General features: G+C 43.9%; 1 protein-coding gene across 8 annotated transcripts in view; it reads right to left on the bottom strand.

Annotated features, from left to right (window-relative positions):
- The window catches only part of lrp1bb (low density lipoprotein receptor-related protein 1Bb), a 270260-nt gene that overhangs the window by 20083 nt on the left and 231208 nt on the right, over positions 1-18969 (bottom strand). For 5 of the 8 annotated variants that reach the window (XM_026144139.1, XM_026144138.1, XM_026144141.1 and 2 more), the window contains 15 exons: positions 16258-16374; positions 12881-12987; positions 9468-9600; positions 9113-9219; positions 8153-8285; positions 7712-7834; positions 7397-7519; positions 6167-6310; positions 5786-5920; positions 5192-5311; positions 4845-5086; positions 4466-4689; positions 3896-4002; positions 2792-2908; positions 2352-2525 (listed from right to left, as the gene is read on the bottom strand). In XM_026144139.1, coding sequence (XP_025999924.1) covers positions 2352-2525; positions 2792-2908; positions 3896-4002; positions 4466-4689; positions 4845-5086; positions 5192-5311; positions 5786-5920; positions 6167-6310; positions 7397-7519; positions 7712-7834; positions 8153-8285; positions 9113-9219; positions 9468-9600; positions 12881-12987; positions 16258-16374 — 2106 coding nt within the window. The remainder of the gene's footprint in view (positions 1-2351; positions 2526-2791; positions 2909-3895; positions 4003-4465; positions 4690-4844; positions 5087-5191; positions 5312-5785; positions 5921-6166; positions 6311-7396; positions 7520-7711; positions 7835-8152; positions 8286-9112; positions 9220-9467; positions 9601-12880; positions 12988-16257; positions 16375-18969) is intronic. The other 3 variants (XM_026144140.1, XM_026144134.1, XM_026144135.1) reach the window with 2 other exon arrangements.

Below are 18969 nucleotides of genomic sequence, written 5' to 3'. Positions count from 1 at the left end.
TGTTCTTCCCATCCATGCAAGGCCACCTGGGTTGGCTGGCAGACTGTTTACTTAGCCTAGCAGGGCGAAGGACACTGTCTCAGCTGAGCTCTGGACACGCACACACACACACACACACATACACACACACATACATATACACTGATATGCACACACTCATCCCCCCTCCCTTTCCAAACGCCTTCGATGCTTGTTTCCTGCGGGGGAACACGGCGGGTCTGAGCCCGCGCTGGATGGTAGCGCTGGGCAGGATGGCTGCTGTGTTTGCTTCGGATGACTCCTCACCCCCCACCCGACCCTGTGGCTGGTCACGTGCTCTATAATGTTGTGTTGTGGACATTTATGTGCTTTTCTGTGCAGAGGAGTTTTTTTGTTTCCTGTTCTCATGCTGTCCTCCCAGGAGCCCAGCATGAGCAGAGGTCTCTTTATTCCTCTTGTACTTTCCCATTGTAGTGTATATTTCAGTGTTTTTCTGTAACGCTACCGATCTCCGACCTGTATCCCCATGTGATGGGTGGGAAGGGGGGGTATGTGTCCTATTTCACTGCAGGGCAACCTGCACGTGGCGAATAAAGCCTTGATTGATTGAACAGGTTAGTGGTTTATGTTGCACACGTGAAACACGCAGCTAAATATCATTTATATCTATAAAGCATCGTTTCACAATATTAGTCCAGTTGTTTCGTTAAAATATGTAGAATTAAACTTTTTATCAAAAACCTAATTGTTCACTAATCATAAATTTATCTTAATCCACAGTCCTGCATACTGCATGACTCCAGTTTTCATCATCATCATGGTTTATTTATATAGCACTTTAAAAACACACAAGGCCGACCAAAGTGCTGAACAATAGAAACATAATAGATACCATAAGAATAATAAATACGATAAAATAATAAACATAGCGAAAACAATAAAATATAAGTAAATACAAGTCAGTCAACCACTGAGTGAAAGCCAGTGAATAAAAATGTGTTTTCAATCTGGATTTAAAAACCATCACTGATGTCGATCGCCTAATGTGAAGAGGAAGATTATTGCAAAGCTCAGGAGCCACGATAGAGAACGCTCGGTCTCCTCAGTGATTTGGGGACTGAGAGCAACAGCTGACCGGAGCGAACGAGTGGGGACGAAGAGCTTCAGCAGATCAGACAGATACGCAGGTGTTATTTAAAGAAACCAATAAAAGAAATGAATCCTAAATTCAATTGGTTTTGTTTGTTTGTGGCAAACTGCATTACATCCTAATATGTCAAATAACATTAATAATAAAACTGATACCAGATAAATAAAATGGATTGATCGATTTTTAATGAAATAATGACTTTTTCACTGTTGAGCGTCGCTCAGCTGCTCACAGTGAATAATATCATTTATAGTTTGCTCTATAAAACAGCTCCACATGTTTCACTCGGCACAGTTTTTAAAACAATCTCTCAGGTTTGCTGAATATTCGTCTTTAGCTTATTTGTCAGACGTGCAGCAGGTGGATGAATTTCTGAGCTGATGTCTCTTCACCACATTCATGTTACTTTTCCAGGGTCAACGTGTCGCCGTGAACAGACCAACGTTAGCCAAATGGGACATTTAAAAGTCGTCAGCCAGATGTTAAAGTAAACAAGCAACAAAGCATCCAGAGAGAGATTTTATCTGATAGTTTCATGAAACAGCACAAATAGAGAAACGTGTTTCTATTTGTTGTACACACACATTTCTAACCTTATATTTAATGTTTGATGACTCTCAGAGTTCCCTGAGGGAGGCTGGTTCCTCTAAAGTCTGTGTGATGGTCAAATTTAGGATAGTGCCTGGAGCCCTCTTATAGCTGTGTGGAGATGCAGAGGGAACTGGAACTGTACGTTGTTGTCACATTGTTTATATAATGTGGTCGGGACATCAGCGGCCCTTCAACATCCACACATCCATCACTGAAACCTTAAAGTTTTAATAAAACTCCTCCCGTACTGGTTGGAACAGCTGGACCTCACCTCTCACACACACACACAATAAATGATTGTTGTTATGTTTATCATAAACCTAAATATCGTGCTACTGCTGTCAGTCCAGTATGTGTGGTTGGTTACCAACTGCTGATGGTTGCATTTATTATTCGCCTCGTCTGCTGCTCTAGTCGTTCATTCAGAAATATGATCGGTGGCTGTTTGTGTGTGTTTGTGTTTATAAGAAGTCTTTAGAACATCAAAGGAACAAATAATAACAATGGAACTGAATTACAAACACAATTACCAAGTAAATAAATAATCAAACTTCAACTGACTGAACAGCGTTTCCTCTTCTGCTCTAAAGGGACATTTTACAGATAAACAGTGAACATCAGGGCAGCTTACCGTCCTGCTGTTTGTAACGGTGGGAGATGAAAACATTAGTGGGCTTCTCCACCCCCAAACTGAGAAACTCCACAGCCTGTTTCCCATACTTGTGAATCTTGAAGACCTCGTGTTTTAACCCAGTTCCATAAATGTAGTCCTCAAATATATCGATTCTGTACGGCTGGGAGATTCCTAAACATCCAGCAGAGAAAAGAGAGCAGATAAAATCAGGTTTCTGCAGCTTTGGGATTATAAAGTTTATATCCTGAGGTGCCCAGACGAAGGACGACTGTGTTGTGTAAGAGGATTGGTGCTAACAGACACTGTTTAGAACCTTAACCTTGTGCCACATAAAAGCAATGTTAATCTGGCAATTATTTGATAAATAAAGTTGAGAAAAACAAAGAGAAGCATGAAACGAATTTGTGTAGATGAGAAAGTTTTCCATTTGTGTTTACCGTGTCTGTCGCTGATTGTCACCAGAGGGTCCGAGCCATCCAATCTCATGCTCCCTATCTGCGAGAGCTCAGGATCAGCCCAGTAAATACGCTGGTTGAAATAATCAATGGCCAGCCCTGTGGGAGGATGAAGGTAAGAGATTCATTTACCTGACAAATTACACAGAGATCACTGTGGAGTCCCTCAGAGGAGGAGACCTTAAGGTCAGGACGGTTCCAGCACCAACGTTTCTCCGTCCGGTTGTTTCTATTCAACAGCTTGTGTTTAAAATCCTGAGAAAGGACGGCGCCTTTTGATCACGATGAGCTTTTTTACAATTCTACTGTTTCCCAGAAGTCTGAGCGTATAATTGAGCACCAGGCTGCAGCATTTAAATAGCTGATGATGAATTCCTCTTTGTGTGACCAAGACAGATCATAGCATCCTTGAATTTAAGGAGGCCAAAGCAGCTCTTCAAAACTAGATCAGCACTAAGTGCTTCCCTACAGGCGTACAACACATCCCGAGCAGCTGTACGCTGCTGCGTGTGCGCTGATTTGGATGGAGATATATATATACATACATACATATATAAATAAATAAATATATATAAATAAATATATATATCCATTTGATTCTTTAGAATAACAGACAGTCTGCATGCGGAAGTTTATTTCATATATAACTGCAAACGTCACGTGACGCTGCAGGCGAAACACATCGTGTGTGTAAGTGTTACACATGTTGGCAGAACATTGTTAGTTAATCAGGTATTTATTAGCTGCCTCAATAACAAACACGAGTTTATATTGAAGCTCTGCTATGTGGAATTTGCACGTTGTGCATCAAATGTGTGTTTACTGCACAAATAAAGAAGGTGCAGATATCAGCCCAACGACACCGTGCTGTGTTACTTTTTATCTTTATTTTTATGATCGTTCAATCATTTCAGTAACTGGAAATTAAATAGTTATTGAATAATTATTGATGGACAGGTATTGGCCAGAGATATCAGAACACACAAAGTCCATTCATAAAATTCACAACATTTCATATGACTTCAAAATTAATGATGAACTTTTTAAAAAATGTGGTTCAACAAAAGGAATAAACGAGCCACCCACCAGTGGGTCTCCTCAGGTTTTTGTCCAGCATCACTCTGCGCAGTGAGCCATCCATGGCTGATTCCTCGATCTGAGAATGATCACCGATCACGCTCCAGTACATCATTCTGCGAGGAACCAAAATCAGCTTCAACAAATATGCATTTATTTTACAGATACATGCTCAGTATCACAGCTACTGCAACCAGCACGTTTCTGTGTTGATGTCATGTTTTACAGTTATAATAATATTAAAAAGTAAACAGGTTATTTTTTAACACAGCGTCAGGAGCTGAGACGATGAGGAAAACCAAAGACTCGTTAGCAGAGCGACGTGTCACAGCTGTGCGCCGCTTTGTCGTTGTTGTAACACCTTTGTTGGAGCAGGTCTGGCGAGTTTAAGTGATGTAAGAGGAAATGTAACCGATTACTCTGCCGAGCGGAGCAGCTGAGTAATTAATAACATGCTACTGAGTATTATGTAATGTGAAATTGATTACGTTTTCGAAAACAGCGGCTCGTTACAGGATTAAATAATGGTGCTCTGGCAGAAACATCTGTGAAGTTGAATATTGTGTGATGTGTACTTACCCCCTGGTGGGGTTGACGGCGATGGCGTACGGCTCTCCAGATATATCAGTAATCAGGCGGGTGCAGTTCGGTCCTTTAAGTTGGCCCACATTTATGGAATATCGTAATTTAGTCCAGTGGGCTGTGTAATAACTAAACCAGTGCATCCGGGAGTGATCGGTCCAATAAATGTTTCCTGTAATCCAGTCAGCAGAAATATCTCGGGGTCGCCGGAAGTCTGAGCACTGCAACCGATAAGAGTCACACCGTCAGGCGCTCGTGCACACGCTGATTCAAAGTGAGACGTAGCGGTGCAGTATACGAAACTAAAACACGGATTATTTTTAAACACATTTTCTTCCTAATAAGCACAAAATTAAAATACAAAAAAAATACTCACAATATTTCTGACATTTGTTTTGCTCTGACTTCTTTCCAAATTGTCTTTGTAAAAAATCCCACCAGGGTTGAACTGGGTCGCCCAGATAAACTTTTGGTGGTGAAACAGAACATCCATCCCAATGATTCGGGCGTTGTCCTCAATGTGCGTGGGCAGCCTGTATCCGAGGCTCTGGTTAAAGGGATACAGGAAGCTGCGGATCTCGGTGTCGTTGGACACGTAGAACACTCGTTCCTCCGGTCCTGCCGGTGAGTCGTTCACGTGTTAAAAGGTAAAACCATTCATTAAAACGACTCACGTCCACAGAGAGGTCACCACAGTGGATACACTGAGTTTTCTTAGCATACCTCTTGCTACACAGTTGCCGTTGATCTCCTTAAAATTCCGGTCACATGAGCATTTATAGGACCCTTTAGTGTTCGCGCAGTAATGAGGACAAGCGTCAAACTGCAGACATTCATTTATCTCTGCAAAGAAGTACAGCCTCATTTATGATGCTGCAAATGTAGAGTTTTCCACGTAACTGTGTGCATGTATGACATTTACAAACACTTTATAAAGTCACAGCAATCGCTTCCATTAAGACCGTTTATTTCCCCAGTTTTACTGAGGTTTGACTCACAAACTCACCTGTTGACACCTGGCAGGTTTTATCAGGACTAAACTCGCTCAAAATGAACAACAGGCACCAGCCAGCTTCCTCTAAACTAACTGAAGGAACAGATACGTAATAAGTAAATATGTAAAATGCTCTTAAGTTTATTTTTATAGCACATTTCAGTCAGTTTCATGTAAAACGCCACTAAAGTAAAAGAAATGCGCAACAATGATGCAGTAAAATACAGAAAAACAAATAAAAGAAGTCAATAAAAACAACAACAGCTAAGGCCGTCAGTGTGTGTTAAAAGCCAGACCATAGAAACTACATGACACACGGTTACCTTCACACTGGCCCGTCTTCTGATTCCTCTTGAAGCCAGGTTTGCACTGACATATAGAATTAGCATTTGTCTGGTTGCAGACGGCGTCCTCTCCACACGGATTGGTTTTCTTTCCACATACATCTCCACTGGAAACTACAAATAAAGGCAGATTACACATCAGCCCTGCTGGGCTCCTCCTTTCAGGTGCAAAAGCCAAAGGAGCATCTCCATCTTTTACAAAGCACACTGCAGGCACGGGCGCACATGTATTAGCATAAATAACAAAACAAAACGAGGATAGCTTCGCTTTCTGATAACGCCGCGGTAACATTTGGTACTTTTCATCTCACCGACGGCTCCTTTGACGTGTCCGCTGAAGTCAGCTTGTGCCGTACTTACATGCCTTGCAGTCTTGCTCATCTGAGCCGCCGTCCCCGCAGTCGCTGAACAGGTCGCACTGCAGCTGGATCGGGACGCAGCGGCGGTTACTGCAGGAAAACTCGGTCTTCCCACAGGGCCGAGGTCTTCCAGCCACGACCTCTGCTTCAGTGCACACAGACCGAGAGCCGACATCAGCTCATGAGAAACAGCCTGTCCAGTCACCTGCGCTTGACTTAGCTGAACACTTTGAAATCATCATGAAGTCCGTTTAGTGTTTACTACTTTGAAGCGACGTCCCGGAGTCTCTTTATTTGCCGGCAGGTCGTTTTGCAAGTGTTTGAAATAAATCAGAGAAAGAGCTTTTTGACTGTATCTGTTAATTATTCAAACTAAAAACTGTTGAGGTGTTTCACACGTTTTGCTTTTGTCCTCAGAGAACATAAGCAAAAGTTTGCCATCCTCCTCCAATAACAGACAGAGATAAAGAATATCACACAGCGATGAAGCCGCGGATGAAGAGATTATTAGGATTAAGCTCAGATTGAACAGAAGGATAGAAGCGGAAGCACAGAATTCTTAGAGGTAATGAAGTGATGGAGGAGATGGATCAGTGATGGAAGCAGAGAGGGAGATGAGAGAGCGATGGAGGAGAGCAGAGATGCGTCCTCTCCTTCCTGTCTGGGATTATTCACACAAAGCTGTGTGGAGGAAACAGGCTGGGAGCGCTCGTGTGTTTGAAAAGCATTTTCACTTTCACCACAAAAATCTGCAGGAATAAATTGTAAACTGTGTTAAGTGCACCAAACGTGGCTCCCGTTTAACATGCAGTCACAGTCCTTTTTCTGCCTTTCAGATTCCTCTGCAGCACATTTAGACTCCTGGTACTCGAGCTAAAGTTCAAAACCTGTGTTTGCAGGTTTGCAGTGCATGAGCACACAGCCTCACACGGTGTAGGACCAACAAGCCTCCTGCTCTGCAGAATGTTCAACGTTCGGTTATTTTAGTTAAACAGCATGAGAGAGAAAAAGAAATCTCTGTCATTCAACAACTAAGCAGACGCTGCTTCATTGTTGGTGCTTCTTTTTCTCCCAACTCCAATTATCATCCTCACAGAACGAAACAAGGACGGCTGCATCAGGGGCGCTTTTAACCTTCTGCACTTAATTTGATGAATAAAGAGTCGTTGAACTTTCACACTAATACCGCTCGAGGCATCGTTAGACCCGTGCTGGTGCGGTTTGCGCTCACCACACTCTTCTTCGTCCGAGTTGTCGCCGCAGTCGTCCACTTTGTTGCAGACCTGGTCCGTGCGCAGACACACGTGATCGTTTCGACAGCGGAACGGCCTCGTGGGGGGGCAGGGAAGCTTCGCTGGAGGACAAAAGACACAAACGGCTAAAGGAGGTGTCCTTCAGTGGAACTATAAATAAATTAATAAGAGCATCAAATCTTTTATGAAAAGACAACGAAACGTTCCCTCTCGGGAGATCGAAAAGCAGAGGTCTATAAAATATGCATCGTCTGCTTCAAAGGAAATTCTTGAGAGTGACAATCTCAACCCACCACACATGTCCGCGTCCTCGTCAGAGTTGTCTCCGCAATCATCCTTGCCGTCGCACACCCACGTGTGGAGTTTGCATAAGGTGTTGTTGCAAATGAATTCATCAGCTCGGCAGAAGAAGGCTGCTGCAATCGAAGAGTGCAACGAGACTTTTAGCGCCGCGAACACGCCAACGGTAAAAACAGTGCATTCAAAGGAGAACAGGAGTCACAAATGGCCCATTACAGGATTCTAGTAACAGATGCTTCTACATGATGATCCTGACAATGTGGATCATTCCCACCAACACCAGCAGAACCTGCTTCTCTTCCTGTCTCTCCTCCCGTCTCAGAGTCGTCTTCCTCTCTGCTGTTTCGGCCCTTTTATCATTAAATGCTGTGCAGCCGCTCAAATCAATTCTCTGTTCAGACTTTTTTACCTTCAGACATCACGCTGACACCTACCCTGGCCGCAGTTTTCTTCATCGCTGTGGTCCATGCAGTCCAGCACGTCGTCGCAGCGCCAGCGCCGAGGGATGCAGTGGGCCCGATTCAGACACAGGAACTCGTCTTCTCTGCACTCCTTCACACAGCCGATCTGTTAGCAAAGACGCAGGCGCAGCCAGCAGGCGTTCTCATCAACACAAAGACAGGACAGAGGGAGCAGCACTGCAGAACCATGAAGGTTTATGTCACCGCAGCCACGCGAGCACAAAAGATGCTAAATGTTTTTAGTTCAGGAGCCTTTTTATCTCGAGGACCTCGACCCAACATATGCACAACTCTGCATAGAATCATATCTCTTAGTACGTGCTCCTCAATGAGCGCAACAAACCCTCAAGGATGAGCTGGGAAAAGGTCACGCGTATGCCACAAAGTCATGAGAGCGTTTATGCCATCTGGCTGCAGACTGCACAGTAACACAGACGGACATATTAAAGGCTTCAATCATTTCACTCCAGAACAAAGAAGTAAGAGAGTTAAACATAAAAATACAGTTTTAGTCTCTCTCTGCTGCTTAACTCATAAAGACACCATTCACTCCTTTTCTCTGCTCATTTGTCTATTTTCATCTTCATGGCCACAAACTGGGAAACTGTACAGTTCCAATTTAAAAACAGAGTCTAATGATTTGAAAATTATGTTGTTGCAACAGTACAACATGTGTTTTGTTTTTTAATTTGATGGCAGCAAAAAGCTTCAGTAAAGCTGAAACTGCACATTTTTCAAATGTTTGTGAGCAACACTTCGGCTAAACCATCGTCCTGCTTTGTCCTGAGATGAGTTGAGCTCATCTCACGCAAACACAAACCATCAAGTCTAGAAAAAGCACCGATTGGTCCTCGGTTCATGCATGAAAAGCAGCTTTCTGATTACTTAGTACTGCAACACTATGCTACTACAGTTTAAGGGGGATTCTCTGACCTCATCCGAGCCGTCCAGGCAGTTGTCGTGTCCGTCGCAGCGCAGGCTGGCCGACACGCAGCCGCCGCTGGTGCACACGTACTCATTGACCGAGCAGGACGGCACAACTGCAGAAGAGAAGAGTGTTACAGGGGGATTTGTGAGACTGTGGTTGGTTGGAGACAGCAGTGACCTCACAGAGTGCACTCTGAGCTATTCACAGTGGACAAAAAGAAAATGTTTCTTTGACCTACAAAAGAATAATAACTATAAATTGAATTCTTCACACTTGCAATACAAAGAATGTTGTGGACAACAAAGGTTGCACAAAGGAGGACGGCTCTGTGGTTCAGTGTGTGGTGGGAGCTTTCTTCACCTGTTTCCTGGCAGGTTTTTTCATCTTCACCCATCTTGCAATCTTCCTGCCCGTCACACAGCCACTTCATTGAGATGCACAGGTTGTTGTGACAGCGAAACTGGTCGTCTGAGCAGTGTGCCTCACAGCCTTTCTGCAATTAAACACAGCGAAAAACATCAAGGACACGTCCAGCGTCCAGCAGCCGGACTGTTTCCTGCTCAGCCCCCTGCTGGGCGGAAACAGAAAACGACATCATACATAGTAAAACAGCTCACGCAGAGGAGTTTGACACAATCGGTCACAATGAAGGAACGCAGCGAAGGGCTGACAAACGGTCACATGAACGCAACCGTTGTTCTAACACAAGCCGACCTACACTGCTGGAACCGCGCAGCGCCCCCGCCGCCACGTGCACGCTGTGGCTCAGGAGGCGAAGCGCGTCTTCAATCTGTGTCTGTGAGCACAGAGTGAGGACTACACGTGTGGTTTCAGAGAAGAGCTGTTTAAATGTGCATGTGGTTTATAGTGCAGAGCACTTTAAGTGATCGATACGAATACAAAGCTGTATAAATGCAGTCCATTACAAACTAACGATGTAACCGCTGTTAAATACTATTTCCAGAGCAAAGTCTGGTGCTCAGTGAGGCTTGAAAGGGACCAACAGGTGACGAGGTTTTTAGAAAGTATTTCAAATAGCGTTTAAAAAATGATTTACATTGATTCCAAAGCAGCCGGCAGCCTCTCCGAATGAGAAATAAATAAAAACAGAAATAAAGCCTCAGAGTTTTATCCCGATGGGACTGAAAATAGATGCATGCACTTTTCTTAAAAGCAGCTAAACTTCATGATGCATTGAATCCAGCATGAATGCAGCCAGCATTGTTCTTCTACGTAAACACAGGTGGCTCCTGTGAATGACTGACTTTAATAATAACTGCTGATTGAAGGGAAACTTTCTCTCCTCAAACTATTTGACTGCACTGACCCACAAAGCTGGCGCCGGGGAGCCACATAATAAAGGGTTAATTAGGGTTGCACTGGTTTGCATGGAGGAGGATTATATGTAAAAATTGCTGTGCAAATGTTGAACAGAGCAATAAATTAACACGAATAATGAATGGTAATAACAAGGCTTTGTCCTTGAATTATGCATCGTTATCACTGATGGAGCATTTTTATATGAATCCCACAAAAATCTCTTTACGCCATGAAATGCCAGATAAAGCCACATTTAAGTTCTTCACACATTACAAGAGTGTAAAATTATAACAGAAATTTGAGGCTTTGAAGCATCTTTATGGACAAAACAGGCTTTGAAGCATCTTTATGGACAAAACAGGCCGTCTTTGTGCTGCTGAAAGGCACGGGGAGGATTAGGATTTACAAAAGGAAACGAATACGAGGCTTTTCACGCACTAATGTACTTGAAGGTGCAACAATTCATCGTGGCGATGCTTCCTGTCCAGCATTGTTTTGGAATATAGCGACCATGACGAGGAGATTTGGATCAGCGCGGTGAATTATGCCCACAATGGGATTATTTTCTTTGCAGGCGCCAATATAGCCATCTAATTTCAGTTCTCTTTTCCAATTTGGATATTTAATGCGTGCTTGTGCTGCACGCTCAGATAGTGACAGACATTTTCCAGGGATCAATTGCAGACTGAATTACACTATCCATATGCTATAATTTGGCTCATGTACACTGTGATTTGTACGCGTTAAGCCTCTGTGTCCTTTTGTGTGTGTCTACAATAGCACATTTATGTGACCTGTAATTTTTATGTTACTTATTATTGACCCGCATCATTTGACAGCATTAGCACTGATATGATGCATAGGGACCACTCACGCCTTGTTAGCAGCTCAATTTATAATGACTGTTATACATGAACTGATAATTAATTCAAATTCAGTGTGTTCATATTTTACTATATTTACAAACAATGAACTGATAATTAATAACGCCTGGTGTAATTACACTATTAAGGTAAATAATACAGTAAACGTGTGTTTATTGATTTCAGTGGTTTTTGTGCTAAAACTACGTTTGATGCATGGCTGATTAGCACGCTCTGAAGGCGCACGTACTCCATATATGTGGTTAATAATTAATGACTACCAGATGTTATTGCTGCGTAATAATAAAGGTTTCACTGGTGGCATCCGTTTAGAGTCACAGCAGTAAACCAGGCGGCAAACAAAACTACAGCTGGAAATAAAAGTGAACAGAGGATCAGTCCTCATACGCTCGCACCTTAAAAGTCCATTAAAACAAATGATATAAACTTCTAGTAACTTTATAAATATGTAACTGACCGATGCAGTTTAGCCTAAAACAGCGCGATTATTCATTTACAAATATTGACACATTAGTCCGTTTCTAATGTCGAGAGCGGCGGGACAGAGATGGGTTCACGTCTCCCAACGATCAGCTTCATCTGACTCAGCGTTTTGAGTTTTTACATATTTTGATGTTTATGGTTTATGTTTAATTTCTATTATGCCGAGGTTGCTGTTACGGGTCATTGTTTCTTAGACGTGTTTCATGTCTGCGTGTCTTATGTTGTCATGTTGTGTTGTCATGTCTGTATCTCATTACGTTTCCTGTTTTATTTTGAAGAGGTCTGGTGTCCCATGTTCGTGGTGTTTAGTTTCACTCCCCTGTGGCGTCATTATGTTTGTTCTAATCAGCTGTTTCCCTTCATCACCTCCTGTGTGTGTTTACACTCGTTCCTCGCTCGATCGCCTGCTTTGTTCCCGGGTTTACAGACACATGTCAGGTCTTCAGGTTTCTAGGTTCCTGTTCTTGTTCTAGGGTTTTTATATTTAGCTTATTTTAGGTTATTGTTTACCTGCTGCTTTCAGTTAATATTAAGTCTGTTTGCACGCTTTGTTTCATCTGCATTTGGATCCACTCTCCACACAGTCTGCCTCAACCTGTGACAAAATCGTCTGAACATCCAGCCTTCTGTGCTAAAAGTGAGCTTTTCCATCTTTGCTGAGATACAATCAAAGTATAGTTGTGATTAGTGTGTTAAATGTAGATGAGTTTGTGTGTGTAGATGCAGACCAAGTTTGACCTTGATGTGTGTGGGTGGCCACAGGAATGTGTCAACAGCCCATGGTTTAGGTTTGTATATATATAGGTTTGAATGGTTAAATTCATAATTAATATGTGACTGTGCTGACAGTTAATTATGCTTAATAGTGATCAGAATATAACCAGGTGTATCAGTGTTGCACTGCCTGCTGGGCAACACCCACAGCATCAGGGTTAGCACTTTTTTAACGGCTGATCCTGACTTCCTGTATTAGGTTGTTGGTCGCTCAGAATAAAACCAATGTCTGTTGTTTCCTCATTTTATGAACAACAAAAAGAAAAACAAACTAAATACATGAATGTTTCATAGCATAAGGTTAATATGAACCTCATCTGAATTATCCAAGCAGTCGTAGTCTCCGTCGCAGCGGAATCGGGAGGAGATGCAGTCTCCGTTGGCACAGGCAAAGTCCTTGTGGTTACAGGTGACGGGCTCTGAGTAGGAAGAAGACACAAAATCAACCATGTGATTCTTTCCCAGCGTCACTCTCAGCAAACTGTCATCAGCCAAACGCTGCGTGTTTAGGATCACACGCTAATGCCTCGGCAAAACCGCCGTTTTATCTAATTAGAGTCATTTTGTATTAGAAGTGGATGAACTGGCTGATCAAGATGTAAATGCATTCATTTCTACGCTGACAACAAGCAGAGCAGCTCTCTGAAGCCAACAATCTTGTATTTGCCGTTTAGTGCAAGTCTGTCCCCGAGGACGATATTAGGACGCAGCTAAACAGCTGCATCACATCCTCCGCCTGGGCCTCCCCCCGTTATCGTGGACTCTTAGCTAACTCTGGTGTGTGTTACGAGCTGTGCTGTAACCCAGACTCCCAGCAGGCATTGCAGCAAAATCTGATTTGCAGCCTCTCTATTGTCTCTGAGTCCACCTGTTTAATTCTGCACCGTCCAACACTTGACTGGCTTTTATTTGCATTTTAAGTGACATTAATAGGTTTGGAGAATAAGCATCTAATAAATCGCACACATTATGCACACTCAGCAAAGGCGCACGTCTAATGTGCAGACAAAAGCCTTCCCCTCACGCAGGCAGACACCAGGAAATTTAACAAGCTGGGTTTCCGGCATCATTTCAAACGGAAATAAAAAGTTTTCTCCCAAAAGTGATGATGAATATCCAAACAAGTCAAAAGAAGAAAGAACGTGTGGCTCACAGAGAAACAGCACAGAGCTTTCCTCAGATGGGCCTGGATGGTTTGCATGTGTGTGTGTTGGAGAGAGGTGTGGCTGAGTCGCCGGGAGCAGCAGTCAGCTGTCCTCAGAGAACTGCATTTCTTCTGACCCTCTGGGATTCAAACGACCTCTGACTAGGGCTGCTCAATTAATCGAATTGTAATCTCGATTACGATCTGGGCTTTCAACGATCATTAAAAATGACTGAGCCGATTATTAGCCCCTCCTTCGTGCGTTACTCTCGCGCTGCTCCGTGTGGCAAATCGAGCGCACCTCTCTGCATTTCGAACACGCGTCACAACAATTAAGAGCAGCGGTCTCCAACCTTTTTTGTGCCACGGACCGGTTTATGCCCGACAATATTTTCACGGCCTTTAAGGTGTCGCGGATAAATACAACCAAATAAAACTAGTACCGGGACCGAAAAAAAGAAGATTTATTCATAACACATGTGGAAAGACCCAGGAAAACCGAGTAAACGATAAAAACGATAACAAAATAACGCTGAGAACCGATAAAAACCCTGAAAACCAGACATTTCACACCTGAGCCTCAACTCTCGTGGCCCGGTACCAAATGACTCACGGACCGCTACCGGTCCGAGGCCCGGGGGTTGGGGACCGCTGATTAAGAGGACCCGAGGGAAGCTGGGAAAGCTCAGCAGTAGTTATTTGGAGAGGAGAGTGACTGCTGTTGGTTGAAAAGAGAGGTAAAAAACTTGAGCGGTGTGGAAACATTATGGGTTCAGTCAGACGTGGATCAAGTAGACACTGTGTGTAAACTTTGCTACAGTGTAGCTGCACCACAGAGCAACACTGCAAAGCTCACTAAACACAGATGTTTACATTTTTCATTTGTTTCTTATATTGCAAACATTTGCACTGTTATCAGTATTTGCACTATTTTATATTATTTTTTAAAGTCATTATTCAACACATTGTTATTGTTAAATAAATATCGTCAAATAATCGAGATCTCAATTTCAGTGAAAATAATCGTGATTATCATTTTTGCCATAATCAAGCAGCCCTACCTCTGACCTCACATGAGGCTCCAGTACAGACAGCTGGTACTGGTGTACTGGTCCCAAATAGCTCTCTACAGGTGTCACTGTCCCAGTTACCCTCAGGATATATAGCCCTGCCTTTTCTTTGTGCTTGGTTGCATTCTCTGCATGTGCTGCTTGGTGTTTGTGCAAGTCTCTGTGCCTTTCTTTGGATTTGATCCCAGGCTGTGAGAGTTTACTCTTTCTGGATTATAATGTTTATTGTGTTTTTGGACTTTGTGCTTCTGGGAGTTTTGTGAGCGCTGAGTTCTCTGCCTCCTGCGTCTGGATCCTCTAAATCTACGATCCACACAGCGAAGGATGAGGACAGGTCGTTCCACGACACCTCGGGTTAAGGTCAAGCCCCTGTGGCAGCAGACCACACGAGAGCTGGATGGGCGACCAGCTCTCGTGTCATTAAGTTCACCTTGATAATAAAAAATAAAAAGCGTGCTCTCACCCTCAGAGAAATGTAGTCTTAGATTACAGACGGAGATCGATGAACCTGCACAGCTGACTGTGAGAGCACAACGTCCTCAACACATTTCCATTTTGCAATTTAAAACAAAGCTTTAAAACCGCTGCTGGTGATGGATGACCTCTGAGAGATGTGAGCGGTCCGTCCGCTCAGCGTCCTGCTCATTCGAGTCGCTCCTCTCGTGGATTACAAAACTCCTTCAAGCTTCTCGATGATCGTAACATTTCCAGGTCATCAGGAAGCAAAGCTGCCCACAAACCTGCTCCACAGGTCAGATTTGATTATTTGTGCAGCGTTTTCTTTGTTTTAAACTTTAATCGCAGCTTCCTGTGTGACCTGCCTGAAGAACACTGCCTCTCCAGCTCTGTCCTTTTGGGAACTTTAGATGTGCCTGAGGTTCCTTCATGGCTCTGTCGTTTCCTTTATTGTTTCCTCATAACGGGATAAAGATTTAATACCTGTAGGACTGTCTGCAGGTATTCTGATGTTTCTCTTGATGTCTTTCTCACAAGTTTCCAGCGTGCATGTTGTGCTGTCGGTATGATCTTTGCAGGCAGCCTGCTACTAGCGAGAGTACTCTTGAAACTCTGCCATGAGGAGACAGTTGGAGCTAATATGGATTGATGAACACTCGGGTCTTTAGAAATGCTTCTGTAGGCTTTTCCAGCATCGCCATAATTCTTCTTCTGACATCCAAAAAAAGTAGTTGACATCAAAGCCATGATTTATACCAACACGGAGCAGACTGAGTAACCACACAGTCATGCTTTCATTCAAAGGAGGGGACATCTTTGCATTGCACGCTTTCATTTTGATCTCTGGCACACCTGAAAGCACAGCTCAGCTGTTAGCGTTCAGGCTCACTTAGCTTCTCAGTTATTTCTGCTGCGTTCAACAAGGAGTCAGAGCTACAGCTTTAACATTAAGTTACTATTCTGTAAATGTTCACGATCTTAGCTGTGAAACTGTAGAAGAACTGTAGTCAGGTACTCACTGCAGTTCTCCTCGTCCGAGTTGTCTCCACAGTCGTTCTGGCTGTCGCACCTCCAGTGGTCGGGGATGCAGTTGTTATTCTCGCAGCGGAATTCATGAGGTCCGCAGGTCTTTTCATCTTTTCCATCAGGAGCAAACAAACACTAAGATGAAAATGGCTTCAAAGAGCATGAATATTAATACTGCGCTCGCTATCACATTTTCAACCTGCAATCACGGCTTCCTCAGGGTTTCCCGACGCCGAGTTCAAAACACGGTGCACACTCAAGAGGCGAGCGTACCCGACTGTGCCACCGATCCCAACAAACGTGTGACAGGAAGTTGGCAAAACCGAACGTTCTGTGAGAAAACACCGGCGACAGCTGCCGAACGATGCGGCTTTAGTCGGAAACCGAACTCGCCGTGTTTCACTTCCTCTGAGACGTAACGCGAGCCACGACTAACTCTGATATGTTTGGATCTGTCAGAAGCTTCGACAGATACAAACACTCGTTTCACCAGAGCAGGAAACGGATCCACGGGTTGTCGTCACGAAACGTCTCAGCAGGCAGTCGCTGAAATATTCAAAGATAGGGAAGCAGTTCAGAGGTGTAGGCTTAAAATGCCTCCCACACATGCAATAAACAGCCTTTGAGAGTTTAACCGAGTGTCGACTCTTCTTTCATTTACTTTTTTGTTGGTTTTTGGGACGACTGTGTGCGTTCGTCGATATGAATGGCAGCTCGCAGTTCAGAAACGATGGAGGGCCGAGAGTTTGAGCCTGAAATGAAAGCAGACGTCTCGCCGTTAACCCTTAATGGCCAGAGCAAAAATTACTCAAAATAGCTGCATTTTTTTTTAAAAGAGGAACAGATGCGCTGACATTTCCTCCACTGATGCTTCCTCAGAATGGCTTTCCAAAGTCAAACCGAGAGCTCCTTTTTAAAAAAGTCATTTCTGTGCAGACACCATCAGGGATAATGGCCAAGGTAACGCTGTTATCAGTTAGGGAAGAGATGTGTCAAAAGAGGAGGGTGGCACATTCTGCCTGGATCTCTTTCCAACACGACAGCAGGAGGAGAGAATCAGGAGGGAAAGCTGAGTGCAGCAGCAGAGGACACGAGGCAGACGTTCATTAGGAAGCGGCTCAGTCACTTACAGCATATAAAAGATGTGACACGAGGAAAAGAAGCAATATTTTTTTATATTTCCTTGTTAAGTCGGAGCTCATTACCAAGTTAACAAGCAAAACTTCCTTAAAAAGTCTCAGTAATTCAAAGTGAAATTACATTAGCTGCTGATGGAGCCCACCACGCTCCGAAGTGGTGAAAAGTGCTCAGGAGGCTGAGAGGCTAAAGCCATCAGTGACGTATACAAAGTGGCAAAACATTAATTGGGCGTTACTTCAGGGTGCCTCAAGCTGACATGAAAAGCAGGGAAGCTGGAAATGAAACAAAGTGTAATTACAATCCGCTGCGGAGACGTTTGAGGCGTCGCGCGTCGAAGCACGAAGGCACGACGAAGAGGAGGATAAGCAGAGCGCTGCTCACTCTCATCCAGGACGATCACCTGTGTCATCGCAGGGCGACGGCACCTGATGACGACTAACGCAGGAAATGATGCAACGCGCAACGTTTCAGAGCTGCAGCCAGAGGCAGATGGTGCAGTTTTATTTAACTTGTATATGTATGCAGCCACGAGCGAGGCATCTCTGCTGTGTGTGCTGCTGAGCTTCGTAGCAGGCTGCTGTCATTTGCACATAATTTAATAAAGGTAAACACAGACGGTTGTGCGTAACGACACCGAGGCCCTGCTACAATCACGACGCGTCCAGCTGCCTGCAGATGGCCCGATGGACGCTGCTGCAGCAGTGAATGAGAAGCTTTTCATGCATCACAAAGCAGCTGTGCAGGAATTTATAGATCATCACAGACAATTCCTCCTCTCACATATTTTTACAGTGAAATCAAAGTGAATACTGGCTGATAGCTGAAAAAGTTAAATGGAGAATTTGCATTTTAGGCATTACTCCAAGTAGTGACGCACTACTGTCAGCACAAAGCCATCCTGAATGAGCACAAAACTCCAGCAGCGTAAACGCAGGTCACCGTAAATCCTCTGTAACGCTCTGCAGACAGCAGCAACGCCTGTTTCATGAGGTCACCATGAGGTCTGGAAAATATCACAGCGTTTACAGGGAACTGTTCCCAGGACGGCATTTGACAGATTGACAGTAGCTCAATTTCAAGTTTATAGGACAGCAAAGATTTTATTTTGTCGTTTTATTGACATCTATTATTCGCTCGCGGTTTAAAGCGGAACACAACGCCGTCCTTTCAGATCTGCAAATTAAATCAGAAGCTTGATGAGAACTGATTATCATTTCCCTCAAAAGGGAGACGAGTCGTGATTGATTAAGATTCAGAGACAAAAGCGATGAGATGAATAAGAAAGATGCATTCGAGTGCAGACAAAACGCGGCTAAAAGAGCAGCTGTCAGCTTTCATCATCTGTCACGAGGAAGCAAATGTTTAATCTTCGATAATTTCAGAAGCACCGTTTCTGGTTTTTCATTTATTTCCTCTTTTCAAAGGCACGTCATGCAGATTTCACAGCGCTGCATTTACCTGCCCCGGCCCTGCCCTGGGCTTCCAGCGCGCCACTGACAACACACCCACTTTGATTTTGTAATTGTGAGCTGATATTCACGCGTAACGTCGGCACGCCGAGGTCG

The sequence above is a fragment of the Astatotilapia calliptera genome, chromosome 16, assembly GCF_900246225.1.
Source record: "Astatotilapia calliptera chromosome 16, fAstCal1.2, whole genome shotgun sequence".
Taxonomy (NCBI): domain Eukaryota; kingdom Metazoa; phylum Chordata; class Actinopteri; order Cichliformes; family Cichlidae; genus Astatotilapia; species Astatotilapia calliptera.
This window is presented reverse-complemented; position numbering and strand designations above follow the sequence as displayed.